Source organism: Budorcas taxicolor, chromosome 8 (assembly GCF_023091745.1).
Source record: "Budorcas taxicolor isolate Tak-1 chromosome 8, Takin1.1, whole genome shotgun sequence".
In the NCBI taxonomy this organism is placed as follows: Eukaryota; Metazoa; Chordata; class Mammalia; order Artiodactyla; family Bovidae; genus Budorcas; species Budorcas taxicolor.
The window spans coordinates 74,248,043-74,270,283 of NC_068917.1; the positions used below are offsets into that span (position 1 = coordinate 74,248,043).

Consider the following 22,241-nt stretch of genomic DNA (forward strand, 5'->3'; position numbering starts at 1 on the left):
CTATTTGGAGAAGGCAGTGGCACCCCACTCCAGTACTCTTGCCTGGAAAATCCCATGGATGGAGGAGCCTGGTGGGCTGCAGTCCACGGGGTCGCTAAGAGTCGGACACAACTGAGCGACTTCCCTTTCACTTTTCACTTTCATGCATTGGGGAAGGAAATGGCAACCCACTCCAGTATTCTTGCCTAGAGAATCCCAGGGACGGGGGAGCCTGGTGGGCTGCCGTCTATGGGGTCGCACAGAGTCGGACACGACTGAAGCGACTTAGCAGCAGCAGCAGCAGCAGCAGAGTGTACATACAAGTATATTTCTTATACAGATAATAAGTACACATATTTGTCAACCTCATTGAAGCCGTTCTCCTGGTGACTTCTGGGAATATAGAATTTTACTGGACAGGGACTACTTTTAAGTGGGGAACGTGGGGAAGGACAGAGAAACAATAGCATAGGATAAAGGGATCTTGGAGCCAGGCAGCAGCCAGAACTTCCGCCTGCTGTGCCATTGTCACAGGACCACAGCTCCAAGGTTGTGCAACACCTTTAGTAAACACTTCCTGAAGCAGAGACAAGAATGAACCCTGGGGTTTCGGTCTGTCTCACTTGAAAGGAGGAAGGGGCAGACCAGGAGGGCAGTCTGCTTGAGTGAGAAGAGTGGATACCAGGCTCCTGGGAACACCCAGCATGTGGCAACGGCTTCTTCTGACGGCCACCTTACTCTTTGCTCCACTTCCAGGTAGGCGTTTAACTTCTTTACAGATTCTGTTAAATACCTGCTTGCTTTTCATCTTCTCCCAACAGTTTTTTTTCACCAGCTTTACTAACAAGTTTGGCAGGCTTAATCTGTTGTTTTGGGGGGCTCTGACTGATATAAACAGTATAAAAGAGAAGCAAGGGACTTCTTGATCACTATTTACACATCTAATCTGAGAATAGGGAAGTCAGAGGGCAGATTTCATTCACCATCATTTAACCAATGAATATAATCTTTGAGTCAAAGAATGGAAGGTCTCAAAATCAACCTTGTCATTTTTAGAGTAGTTAAGATGAGGCAGATTTGACTGGTTATTACAGTGCAGGAGGCTTCAGAAAGTATCCGTTATTATTGTTGGGGCCAGTTTGACTCTTTTCGTTTCGGTCACATTTTTGTATTTGTTGTTCAGTTGCTCAGTCATGTCCCCGACTTTTTGTGACCACATGGACAACAGCAGGTCAGGCTTTCCTGTCCTTCACCATCTCCCAGCATTTGCTCCAACTCATGCTCATTGAGTCAGTGATGGCATCCAATCATCTCATTCTATGTCGCCCCTTCTCCTCTTGCCTTCTTACCCCTTTTTATATTTAGTCCTCTCATTTTTGGTGATAATAAATACATTGAATTAGAAATAAATATGATGCATTAGAAATAAATATTTCATATTTATAAAGCACTGTGATATTACTTGATCAAAACAATGCTGCCATTAAACTTAAGTTGATTATTCACTTTCATTTTTCAAATCAAACATTTGTTGATTGAAAAAAAAGGCACAAATAAGGCTTCATTCACAAATTTCATATTGTGCCTTTTTTTCAATCAACAATGATTTTAGTGCTTTTCTAGATATGGGAAAATGCAAGAAATTAGGCTTATAATATCTTCTAAAAGTATCTAACTGTCTGAAGGTCTGTTCTGCTAGTTTCTCCCAGAGCCAACTGTCTCATTTCTCATCTTTGCCCTGAACTCTTGTTTCAGGCTGTGTATTGAAGATCAGTTACTAGAATGGCTAGTGACTTCATTCTTGTAGTGCCAGATGGCAAGCAACAATTTTTAGTTTAAGAATTAAAAAATAGGGATTTCCCTGGTGGTACAGTGGCTAAGACTCTGCGCTCTCAATATAGGGGACCCTGGTCAGGGAACTGGATCCCACATGCTAAAAGTAAGAATTTGGGTTGCTGCAAATTCTGAGTGCTGCAAGTAGGACCTAGCATAGCCAAATAAATATATTTATAAATATATGTGCATGCATGTTAAGTTGCTTCAGTCCATGAGATTCTCCAGGCAAGAATAACTGGAATGAGTTGCCGTGCCCTCTTCTAGGGGATCTTCCCGACCCAGGGGTTGAGACCAATTCTCTTACATCTCTGGTGTTGGCAGGCAGATTCTTTACCACTAGAGCCACCTGGGAAGCCCTGGTATGTTAGATCGGATAACACATTTCCTTTAATTATTTCTGGCTCTAGAGCTTATTGAAGTCAGCACATTAGCGTCAGTGCCTGAGACTCCTTCCCTGGTAAATGTTTTCTTGGGTTTTAGAATGTTTGTTGTGACCTAGAAATGAAACTAACTTATCAACAAGAAGGATGAATTTAGGAAGGGAAAGGCTCTCCTACCGCTTGCACCCACTCAGTACTTGTCACTAAAAATTATTTTCTTTTTACCCTGGTTTCTGATTTCTTTCCTAGATCTGGGAAGGTTTTACATTGTATCTTTCAGTATAGAACAGTGCTGGACAAGAAAAAAAAAAAGGAAAGAAATTTTAAAAAGAAGGCATATATGTATACATATAGCTGATTCACCTTGCTGTGAAGCAGAAGCTAACACATTATAAAGTAACTATGCTCCAAGAAAAGTTAATTTAAAAATTGTGCTAGATATTTAAATTATGGACTTAAAATTCCTATTTTTAAAAAATCAAACTTACTAGACACCTTCTTTTCCGACATTTTCTGAAAATACAAGCACTAAAAACCCTCTGGGGCCCTTTGCTTGGTTGAAACATAAGAATTGTTTGTGTACTAGCCTTATCCAACAGCATAAAGATCAAGCTGGATCCATTAACAGAAGAGCATAGCTGACACTGGGTGCCACCCACATTATAGCCTTTTTGATGAAACTGGGCATACCAAATGGTTCTGTTCCCCTATCTTTGCATTCACAACAATTGCCCCAAGAGACAATATTTTTAGAATTTGTGTCTAAAAGTACGATATCGCTGAATGCTTGGTGGTGGGAGACCAAGGTGCTGAAGTGGCTTTTGTGAGGATGGGGAGGAGAGTCCTTACAGAAAGCTCCCCTGCCCCCATCTTCCATCTGGAATAGAAAGCTCCCTTTCTTCTTACCTTCCTATGTGTATTTTCCAGAGTGTTTCTATGGTCACTGAAATACCCTGATATCATTCCCATATTAATTTCTTTTCCAGCCAAATGTAAGAAGTAAAACAATTTTCATTTTCCCATCTCCTTTTTGTTTGTTTGTTTGTTTCTCTGCCCTCATCACCCGGAGAATAAACAAGAGCCACTCCCAGCATACTTTTGGCCAGTTCTTAAATATGTGAAATTTAAAAATGAAGTAAAATCAGGCCAACTGTTTGCATTGAGCTTTACAATCTCTCAAGAAAAATAACTTGAGACTTCCTTGTGGAAAGGGGGAAAAAATTTAAAGAATGTGGCAGGTGCTTGGGGGTGAAGAACTGAGACCAAGGGGAAAGGTCTTTATTTCCGCATAATACCCAGGGAATACGGTACCTTTTGAAATAATTTTACTTCAAATTAGCAATTTCTTATTGCTTTCATCAGGTAACTGGAAGACCAAAAAGAACATCTGTAATTTAATCTTAATAATCAAAATGATAGACTTAATTAGGATGTGCTTTTTCCCTTAGTGTCTGTACTTTTTTTATTACATAAAGTTTAAAATCATCTGATAGTTTGATGGGGTACAGAGAATTCCAGAACTTAAATCCTCAAATGGTTAGGAAAAAATGTGTGTATATGTATATATACACACATGTATATGACATATGTATATATGTGAGAGACTGAGAATATGCAAAATTTTAGTAAGAACAACCTCAAAATATTGGTGGCTTACAAGAATACTTTATTTCTCATTCATCAGCATGTTTTGAAAAGGGTGAATCTGCGAATCAGGTAAATCTGGGCAAAGGATGTTGTTTGTACTATTCCTATTCTTGCAACTCTCATATACATTTGAATTTATTTCCAAATAAAAAGGGATTAATAGTCTCAAAATATGTTAACTTTTCTAAAACTATTAAACAGTGAAAATAATGATCTAACCCAACCCCAAATAACAATTTTCTTTTTTGATCCAGTTCTGCTAGAACTAATCTAGTTTGTGAATTTTGTGGGAGAGAGAAACGCAAGTGTTGAATTCATGGAAACATATTGTGTTTTGTCTTAGATTTGTGGAATTCCTGGATGGCAGTTAGTTGCGATCATTCCACAGGCTTCAGAGTAATTAGCCTGATGTTCTTCAGCTGGGAGGAGGCTGCAGTATCTCCATCACACTCAAGGATGAATGAGCCAATTAACACTTGGGTCCATTGCCTCTCTTTTCCTGCTGCATGATTCGTTATATCTCAAGTCTCAATCTTTCAGGGACCTTCTTGGTTTCAGAAAAAGAAGGGCCATTAAAGGAAATTCTATCTGTTTTCCTTAGAGATGTCCTGTGTTGTAAGAGCATTAAGAGCTGGAAATCTGTTCCCTTCAAACTGAAAAAAATACGAGAGGTTGCTGGAAGCTTTCAAAAAACTCTGCTAGTTTAGTTTATTCATTGATTTAATTTGGTTGTCCACTGGAAGTGTTTGCCCATCAAACAAAGAGTTGGAAAGACATTTATCCACAGATTTACATATTTAGACTTCACATTTAAGAGTCAGTTGATGACTTCTGATTTCATGAAATGTTAGAATTTGGATTACGAACTGGGTGCATGGAGATCAATGTGGACATCAGAGAAAACTTGTGTTGGATGGATTTGCCTGTTTCCACTCACCTCCTCTGGTGGGGAGCATGTGAGTGTTATCACCCTCTGCTTTTATAAAAAGAATTAGTTGAATAGTTATTTTTTTATGACCTGAGGGCAGCTTGGACTACTATTCCCCATCAGAATAATGTGTATTATGAATGAAAGCCATTTTTCATGCAGCATTTTTAGAAGAGTTACTCTGGTTGCAACATTGCTGGAATGTATGGCTTCATGAGCTCCATTTTAATGGAACTAATTGTGTCGATTGGACACAATCACCAGCCAGCACGTGGGTGCCTTTGGTGTATTTATATACAGAGTGATGGGAAGCTGTAGGGAATTGTGTTGCTACCATCAGTTAACTTCTGGGTAGAGTAATGTCTCTGATTTTTAATAAGCTGTCTAGATTTGCCATAGATTTTCTTCCAAGGAACAAGCACATTAAAAAGCAGAGACATTACTTTGCTGACAAAGATCCATATAGTAAAAGCTATGGTTTTTCCAGTAGTCATGTATGGATGTGAGAACTGGACCATAAAGAAGGATGAGTGCCAGAGAATTGATGCTTTTGAACTGTGGTATTGGAGAAGACTCTCGAGAGTCCCTTGGACTGCAAGGAAATCAAACCTGCAAGGAGATCAATCCTAAAGGAAATAAGTCCTGAATATTCATTGGAAGGACTGATGCTGAAGTGATCAATGCTTTGGCCACCTGATGTGAAGAGCCAACCCATTAGAAATGACCCTGATGCTGGGAAAGATTGAAGGCAGGAGGAGAAGGGGACAACAGAGGACAAAATGGTTGGGTGGCATCACTGACTCAGTGGACATGAACTTGAGCAAGCTCTGGGAGATGATGAAGAACAAGGAAGCCTGGTGTTGTGCAGTCCATGGGGTCACAAAAAGCTGGATACAACTTAGCGACTGAGGGACTGAACAATAACAACAATGACAATTTTCACCAGATGGAAAGAAAATGACTGATTTAATATTCCTTTAAGATTTTGAACTTCAGTTATGAACTTTTAAAACTAATGCTATTATTTTCCTTTACCAAAAATTAACTAAATAAAAATAAAAGATGCCCAGACTGCTTGAATTGTCCTTAGAGATCATTTAATTTGACCACTTTTTCTGAACAATTTAAAAACCCAAACTAAACCCAAAGTTAAGGTAAGTGTTGATGTCATGGCTTTAAGTGTTTTGGGAATGTTTGTAAGGGTAAATCTTGAGTTGGTGAAAGAAAAGCCATTTCATTACTTAAGCACTCCATTTTGAACCCAGTGAGCTCTTTGCCAATTTAATCGCTTTTCCTATCCTTCAGAGTTAAATGCAAATGGCTCTAAGAATGGTCAGATGAATGAAAGCCACCCTAAAATGATAAAACAAAATCAACATCACTAGGCAATTTTGGAAAGTTTCTACTTTAGTTTCTGAAGAAACTTTGAAAAAATAAGCACTTTTCTTCTCTGGAGCATCATTGGAATAGATGTACACTCATGCAAGTTGATTAATACTGTTTTCTTTGCTATAAGATCAGCCACAGTCACATAAATTTGTATTATCATAGAACTGAGGTTTGCCTGTTTTATTTAATTATTTATTTTTATTATTATAATTTTTAAATTTCTGGCTGCCTTGGGTTTTTTTCCTAGTACACAGGCTCTCAGCGCGTGTGATCTTAGTTCCCAGGCTAGGGATGAAACCCTTGTTTCCTGCATCGGCAGGCTGATTCTTAACCACTGGATCACCGGGGAAGGCCTTAAATTTACCTGTTTTAGTAAGCTAAGAATACCCTCTAGTCATTTAAAGCCTTTGCAGTCACAGTTAGAACCTAACTTCTGGGTTGGCCAGAAGTTTCAAACCAAGTTGTGCACCTTGATTTCCCTGTACCTACATTCTGTGCTGAGCCATGTGGGCAAATAAAATAGAAAATAGAAAATCTTGTGTTGGCTTTGGGAAATCTGAATTTCTCTAAAAAAAAAAAAAAAAGAAAACTTCTAGAAGCAACATTGATATGAGATCTCAAGATGCAGATAGAAAATTGAAGCTTTCCAATTCTCTTTCAACATAACTGCAGGCTCAAAAATTTTCCTTCCTGACCAGTGCTACTGTTCTAATTGTCTGCTTCTCCAATTTTCTTTTTCTCTTTTGGTATTTGTATGCAAAAACACGAAGGTTTGTCTGTACTGCAAAAGCCAGCCCAATCTGTGGAGCTGGTACTGGAGACTTTTCTTACTGATTCAGTTTCTTTCACTACTAAAAAATATTGCTGTTGAAAAACCCAACAGAAATATACTTGAATCTGAAATGGCATCCATTCATTATTTAATCTTTATAACACTGTGTAGTTTCAGAGTGCTTCAGTTAGATTATTCTGACACTGATTAGCTTTCTGGAGGATTAGTTTGATTCATTCTCTCCTCTCCTGGTTTTTGTCTGTACTGTTTGCTCCATTCCTCTAGGGGATCCTAGAGGCAAAGAGAAGTGGGGAATTTCCAAAGAAATATATTCACTAAGCTGAGAAACTCTGGTAAACTTTCAGTGGAAAAAATGTCTGAAGATATAGGTTAAAGATATGAGAGAAAGAGAGGGTTTCTGCTTTTGCTGGTTGTTTCTGAGGTTGGCACTTGTGTAATTCTCTCATATAACTCAGTTAAAGCCCTTGCATGTGGCATCATTCATCAGCAATGCCATCAGGAAGGCCATTATCTAGTAGCCTATGTTAGTTCTGCTTAGCTGAATCTTCTCCAACTTTTTTTTTTTCTCAGTAAATTCTATAAAAGAGCTTCCAGGAGTGAAAAACTATGAAGTGGTTTATCCTAAAAGACTTCATCCACGACATAAAAGAGAGGTCAAGGATCCAGGTCAACAGGTACAACTTTTGATTTAATAAAGAATATATACACACACACAAATATATGGGCTTCCCTGGTGTTTCAGAGGTAAAGAATCCACCTGCCAATGCAGGAGACTCTGGTTCTAGCCCTGGGTTGGGAAGATCCCTGGAAGAGGAAATGGCGCCCCACTCTAGTATTTTTGCCTGGGAAATTCCATGGACAGAAGAGCCTTGTGGGCTTTAGTCCATGGGGTTGCAAACAGTCAGATATGGATATACACACTTCCTTGGTTGCTCAGAGGGTAAAACATCTACCTGCAATGCGGGAGACCTGGGTTCAATCCCTGGGTCAGGAAGATACCCTGGAGAAGGAAATGGCAACATACTCCAGTACTCTTGCCTGGAAAATCCCATGGACGCAGAAACCTGGTAGACTACAGTCCATGGGGTTGCAAAGAGTCGGACATGACTGAGTGACTTCACTTTCACTTTCATATATATATAAAGAAATATATTTCATGTATAAGTATATACATTTTTGTAGATAGACATATGCACATTTGTGTATGTTTTTGACCAATATTATCTTTATTAATCTTCATTCCCAATTAACCCAACATTCTATTATTAGCTTTATTTTGATGCTAAAATTCTGACAGTTGAAATAAACTATCCAAGGTCACACAGAGAGCAAAGTTTAATTACTTATGGCAATTCATAATTCATTCTGTTACTTTTAAAGAATTTTATACAGTATTTTTTATCTCTATCTATCATCATCTTTAGATACATGGTGATGGTGGTTTAATCAGTAAGTCGTGTCCAACTCTTGCAACCTCATGGACCCCTGCCAGGCTCCACATACAAACAAAACTGTGAACACTAAAATTGAAGTCAAAGAATAAAATATTATGGGTGAATGCATGCATAGATGTGTAGCAAATGAGGATTAATTACTGTAATTAAACACAAAATTTACCCTGCTTTTTTCAAAAGAAGTGGTTATTAAAGTTTGTAGAATTCTTACCACTTGACGAAACACACATTCTCAGTCAAAAGATGGAAGCTGAAACATGATGATTCACTCCACAGCAATTTTCTAATTATTTACATCTGCAATTCTTTTGCTGAGAGCCAGGAAAATACAAATATATGAGATGGAAATAACTTTTACATCTACCTACTGTAAGATGAAACTCACTGGAAGTTCATATTCCCCAACTGGACAAAGTTCCTCACAGGTTATTCTTTCTGACGCAAACACATGTATAACAACTAAAGTCAGAGAAGACTCTCTTTCCCAAAATAATGGTCTCTCAACAAAATGTTTCTGCTAAATTTATATAGGAACCATTAGGAACCATGTGTATTGGCTTCTGTGTCAATATTACTTTCTTCGAAAGCTCTCTGGCAGTATCTTAAAAATGCCAGCTACCTTTCTTACTGAGTACTTTGAGGTGGAAACCAAGTTCTTGGAAATGATCTTGCTGATTTCTGTATTGAGACTTCTGGTCTTCCTTGTGCAAATAATTAATTAGCAATTTCTTGAAACATTGAGAATTTCTAATGCCTGACCTAGGGGACCTACACAGATCTCAGTCTGAATTGATCACTTCTCAAGGCAATCTGCCTGCAGTGCAGGAGACACAGGAGATGTGGGCTTGATCCTTGTGTCGAAAAAATCCCCTGGAGGAGGAGATGGCAACCCAATTATAGTATTTTTGCCAGGAAAGTCTCACAGAGGGGCCTCATGGGCTACAGTCTGTGGCTTTGCAAAGAGTCAGATAACTGAGCTCACTTAAAGCAAGATAGAGGACTCTTGTACTTATTATTATACAACTGTGCCCCCTTCTGGACCAGACCACTAAGGCATAAGCATTACCTGTCAGGTATGCCAAGAACATGGCCCCATCTCTCTGACTTCATCACATTTGTCCAAGTCACTTAAGATTTGAGCTGGAGTGAAGTAATCCTTTGAAAGCTTTTCTGGAGGAGGCACTAATAGCCAAGGTAGAATTTTGAAGATTTTATTCATGATTGTATTCTTGACTGGATGTTACATATATGGCATAAAGAGGCTTGAATAAGCTTTTGTGGGATAAGTGAGCAAATAAATAAGTAAACAAATAGATGAATGAATAAGTGGAATACATTTCCTATATACCTGCATAGATGCATATTCAGCAAATACTTAGTCAAGGTCCCTGGTGTTGAAACTTACATTCTAAAGTTGATCATTATTCTTCCTAGGATTCTGCCTTCAGATCACACATTTCCCTAGAGGCCAAAACCATCTTGCTGTCAGCCTATGACACAAAGTAGAATATCTGGCACCACAATGTGTGCTGTGCTTAGTCACTCAGTCGTGTCCGACTCTTTGTGACCCCACGGCGTGTAGTCTGCCAGGCTCCTCTGTCCATGGGGATTCTCCAGGCAAGGGTACTGGAGTGGGTTGCTATGCCTTCCCCCAGGGGATCTTCTCTATTGGGATTGAACCCAGGTCTCCCGTATTGCAGGTGGATTCTTTACAAACTGAACCACCCGTAAAGCCCAGCACCGCAGTGCCTCCCCTATAGTGCAAACAATTTCAGACTTTACCTTGGTCCAACTTTCTAGAGCTTAGATTACCATATGTTGTGATCACAGCTGTGTCACTAGAATTAAGAAACTCCTTGGACTTCTCGGGTTTTCTTGGTGTGATCGCTTGCCATTATCTGGTTCTGCTTCCATCCCAGAAACATCCAGAACTATGACCTTCCCAATCAACCCGATAGTCCTTACCCATGGTGTTTAAGAGGGAAATTTTATTAGTATATCCCTGTGCCCAGCTAATCTTACTCAGTGGGCTCCAAGTCATTTCCTTCTAGTAGAATCTCTCCAAATCAAGGTGCCAATTTCCTCTCCCAACCCCTAATTCAAAACCTAGGTAGACGAGAAATAAGACACGCTTCTTACTAGCAGGCATTGTCCTTCACCATGAACTTCTACTTGAGAAGTGCAGTTGTATCGTTACCCAGTCCTCACTCTCTAGGGCTCACTCAGTCATGTCTGACTCTTTGCGACCCCATGGTTGGTAGCCCATCAGGCTCCTCTGTCCATGGGATTTTCCAGGCAATAAAATGGAGTGGGTGCCATTTCCTTCTCTAGGGGATCAAACCCATGTCTACTGTGTCTTCTGCACTGGCAGGTGATTCTTTACCACTGAGCCACCAGGGAAGCCCTCTTTCGCATAGTCTCTGCTTTTCTTTTTTGCTGTTTCCTTTCATCCACACCCTTTATGCTAATGTCAGCTAAAACTTCAATTCCACAATTATCTTTTCTGAAATAACTTCCAACGAATATTGGGTTGGCCAAAAAGTTCTTTTGGGTTTCTATCAGAAAAACCTAAACAAACATTTTGGTCAACCCAATATTTTAGCTCACTATCTACCACAAAACTTTCAAGACAGAAAATAGATATTGGGAAGGCTCTTCTGTATGGAAGGTCAAATCTAGTATTCTCCTGATATTTTCATTCTGTCTGGCCTTTCTTAAACCTGAACAAAAAGTGGTGACAATAATTCCCCATGACATTTGTTTTCAACCTTCAGGCTTTTTGCAGCTCCTGTTATTCATGAAAATGAACTGAATTACAACAGCTTCCCCTCATTTAGACCCACAGTGTAGGATATTTATAGTCCTGGATTTTTAACACCAGATGAGCCTTTAAAAGCTGATCACTTAAAGGAAATTCGGGCTGAAATAAATGACCTTGGAGATGGCAAATCCCTGTACAATATTTTGAATGGATGGCTCTTTCTTTTTTAAAAAAAAAAAGTTTATTTATTTTATTTATTATTATTATTTTGGCTGTGCATGGTCTTTGTTGCAGTGCACAGGCTTCTCATTGCAGTAGTTTCTCTTATTGTAGAGCATGGGCTATAAGGCTTGTGAGCTTCAGTAGTTGTTGAAATCATGGGCTCAACTGCTGTGACTCACGGGCATAGTTGCAGCTGCGGCATATGGAATCTTCTCAGAGCAGGGATTGAACCCGCGTCCCCTGCACTGGCAGGTGGATTCTTATCCACTTCGCCACCAGGGAGGTCTAGATGGCTCTAACTTTCTGTTGTCCTTGGATGAGCTTAGGTGCAATTCCCTTTCTCAGGAGAGGGAGGAGACAGGAAAGCTTGACCTTAAGTGCAACACAGCAGTGGAAACAGCACTCAGCTCATAAGTGGTGCTCCATCGCATTTGGTCTGCCATATTGGAGCTCTTTAATAATAACAATGTCCTAGCACTTCCCAGAGAATCGGTAGATATTATGTGCCACCATGGCTTATAATCCTGGTTTATAGAACAAAGTAAAAATTCAGTACTTGATAAGATCTTTTAAAAATCCTTTGATAGAGACCTGTCTCCTCCTGTATATATAAATCTAAACTTAAAATAGTTCTTTTCTACACAGTGTACTAGAAGGGACATTGTCTTCTCTTTCTGAACACTTGAGACTGTATTTTCTTCCCAATGACCTCTTCCTGCCTTCAGGTACAAATTTGTGTTATTTTTTCCCATATTCTGCCCTCCACTTAGCCTTGAGAAGACCTATAGACCACATTAGTGAGGACTTTCTTGGGGGAACGGTAATAAGAATCTGCCTACCAATGCAGGAGATAAGGGTTCTATCCCTGGTTGGAATGGTTCCACATTCCGCATGCACAACTGCTGATTCCATTCTCCAGAGCCCTTGGGCTGCAACTACTGAAGCCTGGGCGCCACGGAGCCCAGGCTCCTCAACAAGAGAAATCACCCCAATGACAATCTTGTGCATCGCAGTGAAGAGTAGCCCCCACTCACCACAACTAGAGAAAGCGTGCACAGCCACAAAGACACAGCACTATCAAGAAAAGACGTTAGTGAGAGGTTTGCAGGTCTTTGGGTCTGTGTGCATACTAGTTTTTCTTCTCAAACCACTTCCCCATGCTGCATCACCTGATCAATTCATATCTCAGCTTTCATTATTTCCTCAGGAAAGCATTTCCTGCCCTTTAAATATCAGACATCCTACCCTGCTTCCATATTTATGCCCCTTATCACAAGCAACTCACTTTTATTGTCTTTTTCACAAGGCTATAAGTTTTTTGATAGTAGGTACCAATTTTTCCTGCTTAGAAGCCCATTCCCAGAATTAAACAGTGTCTGGCATGTAACCAGCACTCAGTCTTTGTAGAATGAGCAACTGGATGGATGGATAGATGGCTTGGCGTAAAGATCTCAGATAATTTGTCTAGTCAATTGGCAGTTGTTTGATTTGTTAAAAGTGACAGAAGTAGACATTTGGGATTACAGCAATTACTGGGGAAAAAAAACAGGCATTGTTTCTAGTGATGAACATAGCCAAATGAATATGTGTATGTGTGTTTTTAATTACCAATAAATGTCTGTATTTTTTCAGGAAAATTTTGAAACTGAATTGAAGTATGAAATGACGGTTAATGGAAAAATCGCAGTGCTTTACTTGAAAAAAAACAAGTAAGTGCCTTTACTTCTGATGTTATCCTCACCAACAACCAGTTAGCATATGGAAAGTATGTTAATTGAGCCTGTTACTACCTAGGGGCTCCTAGAAATCTTGGATATTCAGCTTTTACTCTCAATTGGCCCAATGGGTTCCATGAATATTTGTTCCTACTGAAGTAGTAGAGACACATTGAGTAAAACCACAGTTGGCTAGCGTTCTGAGAGTTGGAGTCATAAAACACAATGCAAGCAGACATATATTTTAGCAATTTCTATGAAATAGCATAGAGTTTTAAATCTTCCCATGCATTATTGCATTTTATTATTTTAACACTGAAAGATTAGCTATCAAAACCTTTTGCAACTATTTTTATTAGGAAAAAGACGTATATGTGTTAAATTCCAGAGCCAAAATTCAAGTCAGCAGTAAAATTAAAATTGGGGTCTCCTAATTGCAACACCAATTTGCTTTCTACCCACATCTACCAACCTTCCATGTTCTCAAACACTCCATTGTCTCTGATTCCTTCAGTCAGTTCATCTAAATTCAAAGTTGCTTTTCAAACTTCACTGCCACATTCCATCCAGATCTTGATCACCCTATGTCTACACTGTTTCTAAAGTAGTTTTCCCTCGTTCTACTCCTTCAAGGTTTTTAATCCCTAAACTGTTCAATATAGGAACAACAAGATGCTTTCTCTCCCTCAAATAGACTATTACCTTTTACAAAAAGTCACAACTGACTAGACATGCAAATAGTTTGATGCAATGGAAATTGTACAGGCTTTGAATTCAGGCAGACCTGGATAGATTCTTTGTCACTATTTAATCTCATCTGAAATATAAGGAATGTAATATTTATCTTGTTCGACTGTTGAAATGATTAAACGTTACACATAATATATCTATTCCAGCGGCCAGGATAGAGACAGCATCTAATACATATTAGTTATCCTCTTTTCTCCTTGCCCTGCCTCTTTAAAAAAAAAATGTTCAGACTCCTATTTGCTGGTGAGTCATTGAAAGAATTTTAAGAAGCTGATGTCAATGATGACCCTGTATGCAAGACAGCAAAAAAGACACAGATGTGTATAACGGACTTTTGGACTCAGAGGGAGAGGGAGAGGGTGGGATGATTTGGGAGAATGGCATTCTAACATGTATACTATCATGTAAGAATCGAATCACCAGTCTATGTCTGACGCAGGATACAGCATGCTTGGGGCTGGTGCATGGGGATGACCCAGAGAGATGTTATGGGGAGGGAGGTGGGAGGGGGGTTCATGTTTGGGAACGCATGTAAGAATTAAAGATTTTAAAATTAAAAAAATTAAAAATTAAAAATTAAAAAAAATGCTGAAAGGTTCTTAACTGCCAAGTGCAAGTCAATTTTCAATACACTTTCCACTGCTGCAATCGTTAACTGTTACTGGTAACTGACAAGGACTGGGTGAAAAAGGCAGTCATCTGAAGCTGGGGGTGGGGCGAGCCTCGCTCTTTTCAGTCATTTTTATCAATCTTGCCCATTTTGGTTCTATTTCTTCCTCTAATGGCTCCTCTGACAAGCATGCAAAGTTTGATGAGGAAACAGACATTTTTGCACACTACTCAGGAATTTCCCTGCCTTTCTCACTCCCTCCAGTTTAAGCACCTCTTTCATGTTGGATTCGTTTTGGGGGACTAGGAGGAAAAGCTCACCACATCCAGGAAAATCTCTCAGTTGAATCACTGGACTTCGCAGTTAGCATGAATAAACATGACATTTCTTTTTCTCCCCCAGGAATCTCCTTGCACCAGGCTACACAGAAACATATTATAATTCCAGTGGAAAGGCAGTCACCACGAGCCCACAGATCATGGTAAAGCAGAGTATCCTAGATTCACTGTTAATTGGGGGGTGTGACCCACATACCCAGAGGCAGTGTCTTTGCCAGACAATTAGTGAAAGTGAAATGGTGTTATAGCAATGTTGTTTCTTTCAGCTGTAATAATTCATTATTTTAAAAATTTTTTTATTGGAGTAGAGTTGATTGAGAGCATTGTAAAGTTGTACAGCAACTTTCAGGTGTATAACAGAAGTGATTCAGTCATACATATACATGTATCTGTTGTTTTCCAGATTCTTTTCACATATAGATTGTTACAGATTATTAAGTAGAGTTCCCTGTGCTATAGTTGATTATTATTATATATATAGTAGTATGTATAAGATGTGGTACATATATATAATAGAATATAAAAGAATGAAATTATGCTAACTGCAGGATATGGATGGACCTAGAGATTATCATACAAAGTAAAGTAAGGCAGACAAAGATACTATCATATGATATCACTTTGTGCAATCTAAGTAAAAATGATTCAAATGAACTTACAAAACAGAAGCAGTAGTAATTCTTAACAGATCCTCCAACATTTTTACAGTTTGACAAGAACAAACCATTCCTTGACCACCTTTCCAGCCTTCAAGCACTCCTTATAGGAGAGTAGGCAGAAGGGGCTTGTTGTTTTCATTAGAAAAATACAGAATTACGTGCATCTGGTGTTTTCACTTAGTGCCAACCACCTCTCAGTGTCATGTAGTCTCTCAAACTCAACCCTATATCCTCAACATTAGAATTGTAGAATTCCCTAAATAATTTCCACTTTAGACTCTTATTCAGAGAAGACAGGATGAAGAGGTACAAGGGGTGTTTTATCTTTGCCATCTTTTCTGAGAAAGGTCTTCAAGAATTCTCTTCCTTGGCAATGTAGAGGTTTACGTTGGCCAACATGCTGCCTGTCCCAAAGTAGAAAGGTGAATTTGACTGAAGGACATCCATGTGAAAAAGCATTAAGGTTGAGCATTTTGCTTTGAGTGGAGACAGAGTTGTTATATTAATATTAATCCAGTTAGCCTGGTGGCACTCTTGGGATAAATCAAGAAATAACAACATGATCTGAATAATCCATTCACTGAAAAGAGCTTGTTGGTGTTAGGAAAATTTAATGAACAATTATCCAGGGAAAGAATGAATGTCTGGTATTTCAGGGACTCAGGTTTTAAACTTACATCTATGAGTTGGTTTTTTCCCAGACTCTATTCATCCCTGGCATTCTTCTTTTGCAACAATAAAATTTACAACAAGGTATAGTAAAAGCCTCCTAGGCATTTGGGATCATCAACTAAATGATGAAAATTTTATCCACAGAAGGCTGGTTTAAAAATTTTTTTACAGCTCTAATTGACTGGTGTTTAGCATAAAATGGTTTGAAAACATTTTTGATCCCATTTCAAGATTTCAAACTCAAATTTAGTTGCCAGTCTAAAATACATGCACACTTGTCCTTTGTCAACCCTCTTTTCCCTTTTTCCTAGGATAACTGTTATTATCAAGGACACATTGTTAAGGAAAAAGTTTCTGATGCTAGCATCAGCACATGTAGAGGTCTAAGGTAAGGAAGGCTTCATGATGGTTTGTATGTTCCTGTGATGATGATGATGATGATATGTGCGAATAATCTAAAAAATCTCAAATATAATTAATTGTACTACAGTTGAGTTTGAATTCTAACGGCCCAAAAACTTTGAAATTTGCAGGAAACATGACTTTTCTTGATAGTAGTTTATAAATTACATCCCTGAATTGCTCGCAGAGTTGTTTTTGTCTGCTTGTTTTCAAAATATAGGTTATCGAGTCCTAGTTTTAGAGTCAGAACCTTTAGGGAATGAAACCTTCTCTCTTCACTAAACTCTTTCTAGTATGTCCTATCCATTCTTATGACATCCATTTGTTTCTGGATGTTTATGACTTGCCATGTATCTGTCTACATAAGATATCTCTTCTGATGCCCAGACTTGATTATCTCATTTCTTCTTCCATAACTCCATATCTCTCCACATCTGGAGATTTCAAGGAAATCTCAGTCTTAATATACTACAAATGATTTCATCCCTAATGTGGTATTTTTCCAGTGATTTCCATCTCAGTGAATGTTATAGTCAACCAACTACTTGCTTAATCTGGAAACCTAGGTTCTTTGATGACTTCTTTCAAATACACATTTTCAATTCATTTAATGAACCCTGTTGATTATGTGTTCTAGATATTCCCTGAGATTATTCACTATTGTCTCTGTCCTAGTCCAAACTGCCATGAACCTTTATGCAGACCACTGCAATAAATCACCTAAGTGGAACTTCCCTGGTGGTCCAGTGGCTCAGATTCCCTGTTCCTAATGCAGGGCACCCAGGTTTGATCCTTGATCAGTAAACTAGATCCCACATGCCACAACTAAAAATCTCACATGCCACAACTAAGACCTGGCACAGTCAAATCAACAAAATAAATAAATATTGAAGTCATCTCACTTATCTCTGTACATCCACTCTTCTAATTCCATGTACACTTAGTCCAGTCTCCCTTCTACTGTATGTTCTTGGACTTTTCCTTCCTAGCAATTTTCTGCTGTAATTGTATATATTACATATGCTTTGTATAATTATGTGTATTTGTAGATCCAATGTGATCATTTGTTTCACTTCCATCTTCCTTATTTTAATATAAGATCCATGAGATGAGAGAGCATGACTGTTTTCCTTTTTACCTTTTGCCCTTGCTCCAATGTCTAGTGAATAATGGGTGCTCCCTAAATAATGGTTAAGTGAATCCTAGCTCAGGATTTCAGCAGAGAGAAGTGAGAAGAAAATGATAATATTCATTGATTGTGTGCTTTGCATCTTATCTCCTTCAGCCGTTGCAACTATACTGTTCAGTAGATATTATTATTCCCATTTAGTAGATGGAGAAACTGAGGTTATATGACTTTAAGTCATAGACCCAGAATTTTATCCCTTGCTATAAGACTCCAAAGTCTCTTTAATTGTCAGTGTACCTCTAGAGCAGACAATGCATGGGAATTGGAAGGCCACTGGACTGAAGGTCACAAAATTTCCCTATAGCACCAGCAGCATAGCAATCTGACTGCAGTAGTCACTTCTCCCCAACAGGTCCAGTTTCCTCATAGAGAAAACAAGTTTAGGTGATCTCTAAGGGTGTCTTCAGCTGTAATGTTATCCTATATTGTACTGCCCTGAGTTTGGAATCCTTTGGGGGTAATCACTTTTTAGAGTCTACAAGTCTTTAACACTCAAAACTGGAATATTTTTAAGAAGCTTAGACTCTTCTGTTTTTCAGGGGTTACTTCAGTCAGGGAGATCAAAAGTACTTCATCAAACCTTTAAGCCTCACAAACCAGGATGAACAAGAACACGCGCTCTTCAAGCACAATCCTGAAGAACAGAAGACTAATAGGTCCTGTGGGATGAATGACACAATATGGGCACCTGGAATTCATCTGAAGGCAATCTCATCTACCAGTCTGGCTGTATGCCTACTTTTATTTTTTATTTTCAGTGTTCTTATATATCTCATCCTGGTTGCTCTGGGTTCCAAACCTATTAAGTCCAATTGACTGAAACTTTATAATCATTGTTGAAACTAGTAGGTTACGGAGACATTAAAACCTCATTGTACATTGATGATTTATTTAATAAGTACATATGGATCTGAAGAAGGAAATGGCAACCCACTCCAGTATTGTTGCCTGGGAAATCCTGTGGATAGAAGAGCCTAGCCTTGTGGGCTACAGTTCATGGGGTTGCAAAAAACTGGACATGACTTAGCTAATAAACAACAACAATGACTATTATTAACAATATGTTGTGTTCAAGGGTTAAAAAGATGCATAGATATAATGCTGGTCTCCTAGAAGCAGACAGCTTTCACAATGCTACATCATACAACAAGGGAATAAAGTATTATTATTGTTTTGAGATAAAATACCTTGTTGTCTCCATGAATGAATTTATTCAACAAATCTTTCTTAAACTACTGCTGTAAGTCTTGGGGATACGGCAGTGAGCACAATAAATATGGGATCTGCAACTTAGAACATTCTGTTAAACCTGGAATTCAGCTTCTGGTCACACAAGAAAATGAATGTGGCTTGTGTTGGAAGTGTTAGTGTTAGTCGCTCAGTTGTGTCCAACTCTATTTGACCCTATGTACTGTTGCCTGCCATGCTCTTCTGTCCATGGAATTCTCCAGGCAAAAATACTAGAGTGGGTAGTCAATACCAGAGGATGAGTCCAACCCAGGGAATGAACCTGGGTTGGAAGTTAATTCTTTACCTTCTGAGTCACCATGAAGCCAGCATGGAAACTATAAATATATACACAAAAACTTTGTCATCATTAACCTTCATTTTCTTCAGGATACACTTCACATCCAATCATCTCTTATACATGTTCTCAGAATCCATAAGACCTGGACAGAAGAGGTCTGAATAAAATAGAATCTCTGTTGGATTCAACATTCTGTGGATTTAAATTCTACAGGCTTCCCAGGTGGTTCAGCAGTAAAGAATCCACCTGCCATTACAAAAGACATGGGTTTGATCCCTGGGTTGGGAAGATCCCCTGGAGAAGAAAATGGCAACCCACTGCAGTAGTCTTGCTTGAAAAACCCCATTGACAGAAGAGCCTGTCAGGCTGCAGTCCATGAGGTCACAAAAAGGACACAACTGAGAGACTGGGTACTGAGCACTAAGTTCTACCAGTGCTATGATATCCAAGAGCCCAGAAGAATCACTCTGAGCCATGAATTTCCATGTATGTTGATCTCCTGGTTAAGCTTGATACAGGTCCCTAGTCTTTCTGCCTCAATTCCTTGGTAATCACGTACAAATATCCTCACTCTTATTATATCTTACTGTTTCATTTTGGTACTCCTCCTCAGGTCCTCTCACTGTTATCCCACCTCTGCTGGACCACTAAATATTCGAGGCCTCATGTAGCTCAATCTTGCATCCCATTCTTTGCTTTATCTACATATCCTCCCTGGATAATCTCATCCAGTGCTATGTCTTATTTAAATAGGAACTTTGCACTAGTTACCATCAAATGCATATCTCCAGCTTTGGCCTTAAGAGGCCAGACTGCTACAAGTAACCGCCTACTTCACGCATCTAACTCTTGTCTGAATTTTTCGTCTGGCCTCTTATCAATTACTACTGATTAAAGAGTTCAAGGACTTCCCTGGTGGTCAGTGGTTAAGACTCCTTGCTCCCAAGACATGGATTCATCACCTGGTCAGAGAATTAAGATACTGCATACCACACACACACACACACACACACACACGCACACACACACACACACACACACACAAAGAGTTCAAGGACTTAGGTCAGTAACAAATCTACTGTGAAACATGGTTTTTGCTTTGTTTTGTGGAGAGAAAGAAACTGAAATGAGGGAAGCTTGGAATGTGCAAGGGAAATGAAGCTCTGTTTGAGAGGCAAAGGACAGACTAGTTGCTATGGTGACTCCTGGCTTTGAACCCTTGGTAAAGGAGGGGCTACTTATTTGGACAGGAATACGAGGAAACCAAAAAAATACCAGACCCTAAGAGAATGCTGAAGCTAACATGTCTATTTCATGGCAAACTAGTGGAGAAAGCCCACTGTTCAAAAAATCTGAAGACTTTGGTTTTATTTTTAGTATTCCTATTAATTAGTTGTGTGTGTCTATATAAGTGATAAGTGAAAGTCACTCAGTCGTGTCTGACTTTTTGTGACCCCATGGACTATAGAGTCCATGGAATATTCCAGGCCAGAATACTGGACTGGGTAGGCTTTCCCTTTCCTGGGGGATCTTCCCAACCCAGGGATGAGCCCAGGTCTACTGCATTACAGGTGGATTCTTTACCAGATGAGCCAGAAGGGAAGCCTGGTTTTAGAAAAGGCAGAGGAACCAGAACATTTCGTGCAAAGATGGGCACAATAAAGGACAGAAATGGAGTGGACCTAACAGAAGCAGAAGATATTAAGAGGAGTGGCAAGAAAAAACAGAAGAACTATACAGAAAAGATCTTCATGACTCAGATAATCACGATAGTGTGATCACCAACTCAGAGCCAGACATTCTGGAATGGGAAGTCAAGTGGGCCTTAGGAAGCATCGCTATGAACAAAGCTAGAGGAGGTGATGGAATTCCAGTTGAGCTATTTCAAATCCTAAAAGATGATGCTGCAGAAATGCGACACTCAATATGCCAGCAAATTTGGAAAACTCAGCAATGGCCACAGGACTGGAAAAGGTCAGTTTTCATTCTGATCCCAAAGAAAGGCAATGCCAAAGAATGCTCATACTACCACACAATTACACTTATCTCACATGCTAGTCAAGTAATGATCAAAATTCTCCAAGCCAGTCTTCAATAGTATGTGAACCGTGAATTTCTAGATGTACGAGATGGTTTTAGAATAAGACAGAGAAACCACAGATCAAATTGCCAACATCTGCTGGATCATCAAAAAAGCAAGAGAGTTCCATAAAAACATCTATTTCTGCTTTATTGACTATGCCAAAGCCTTTGACTGTGTGGATCACAATAAACTGTGGAAAGTTCTTAAAGAGATGGGAATACCAGACCACCTGACTTGCCTCTTGAGAAATCTGTATGCAGTTCAGGAAGCAACAATTAGAACTGGACACGGAACAACAAACTGGTTCCAAATAGGAAAAGAAGTATGTCAAGGCTGTATATTGTCACCCTACTTATTTAACTTCTATGCAGAGTACATCATGAGAAATGCTGGGCTGGAAGAAGCACAAGCTGGAATCAAGATTGCCGGGAGAAATAGCAATAACCTCAGATATGCTGATAACACCACCCTTAAGGCAGAAAGCAAAGAAGAGCCTCTTGATGAAAGTGTAAGAGGAGAGTGAAAAAGTTGGCTTAAAGCTCAACATTCGGAAAACTAAGATCATGGCATCTGGTCTCATCAACATGGCAAATAGATAGTGAAACATTGGAAACAGTGACAGACTCTGTTTTCTTGGGCTGCAAAATCACTGCAGGTGGTGATTGCAGCCGTGAAATTAAAAGACTTTTGCTCCTTGGAATAAAAGCTATAACCAACCTGCTGCTAAGCTGCCGCTAAGTCACTTCAGTACTGTCCAACTCTGTGCGACTCCATAGATGGAAGCCTACCAGGCTCCCCTGTCCCTGGGATTCTCCAGGCAAGAACACTGGAGTGGGTTGCCATTTCCTTCTCCAATGCATGAAAGTGAAGTCGCTCAGTTTTGTCTGACTCTTCGCGATCCCATGG

At 39.3% G+C, this 22,241-nt stretch overlaps 1 protein-coding gene across 1 annotated transcript in view; it reads left to right on the forward strand.

The window, feature by feature from the left end:
* The first annotated feature begins 683 nt into the window (after positions 1-683).
* The window catches only part of ADAM28 (ADAM metallopeptidase domain 28), a 74,049-nt gene continuing 52,491 nt past the window's right edge, over positions 684-22,241 (forward strand). Inside the window, exons 1-6 of the mRNA XM_052645216.1 lie at positions 684-735; positions 7,523-7,626; positions 13,022-13,098; positions 14,867-14,945; positions 16,445-16,521; positions 18,264-18,453. Of these exons, the coding sequence (XP_052501176.1) occupies positions 684-735; positions 7,523-7,626; positions 13,022-13,098; positions 14,867-14,945; positions 16,445-16,521; positions 18,264-18,453 (579 nt within the window). The remainder of the gene's footprint in view (positions 736-7,522; positions 7,627-13,021; positions 13,099-14,866; positions 14,946-16,444; positions 16,522-18,263; positions 18,454-22,241) is intronic.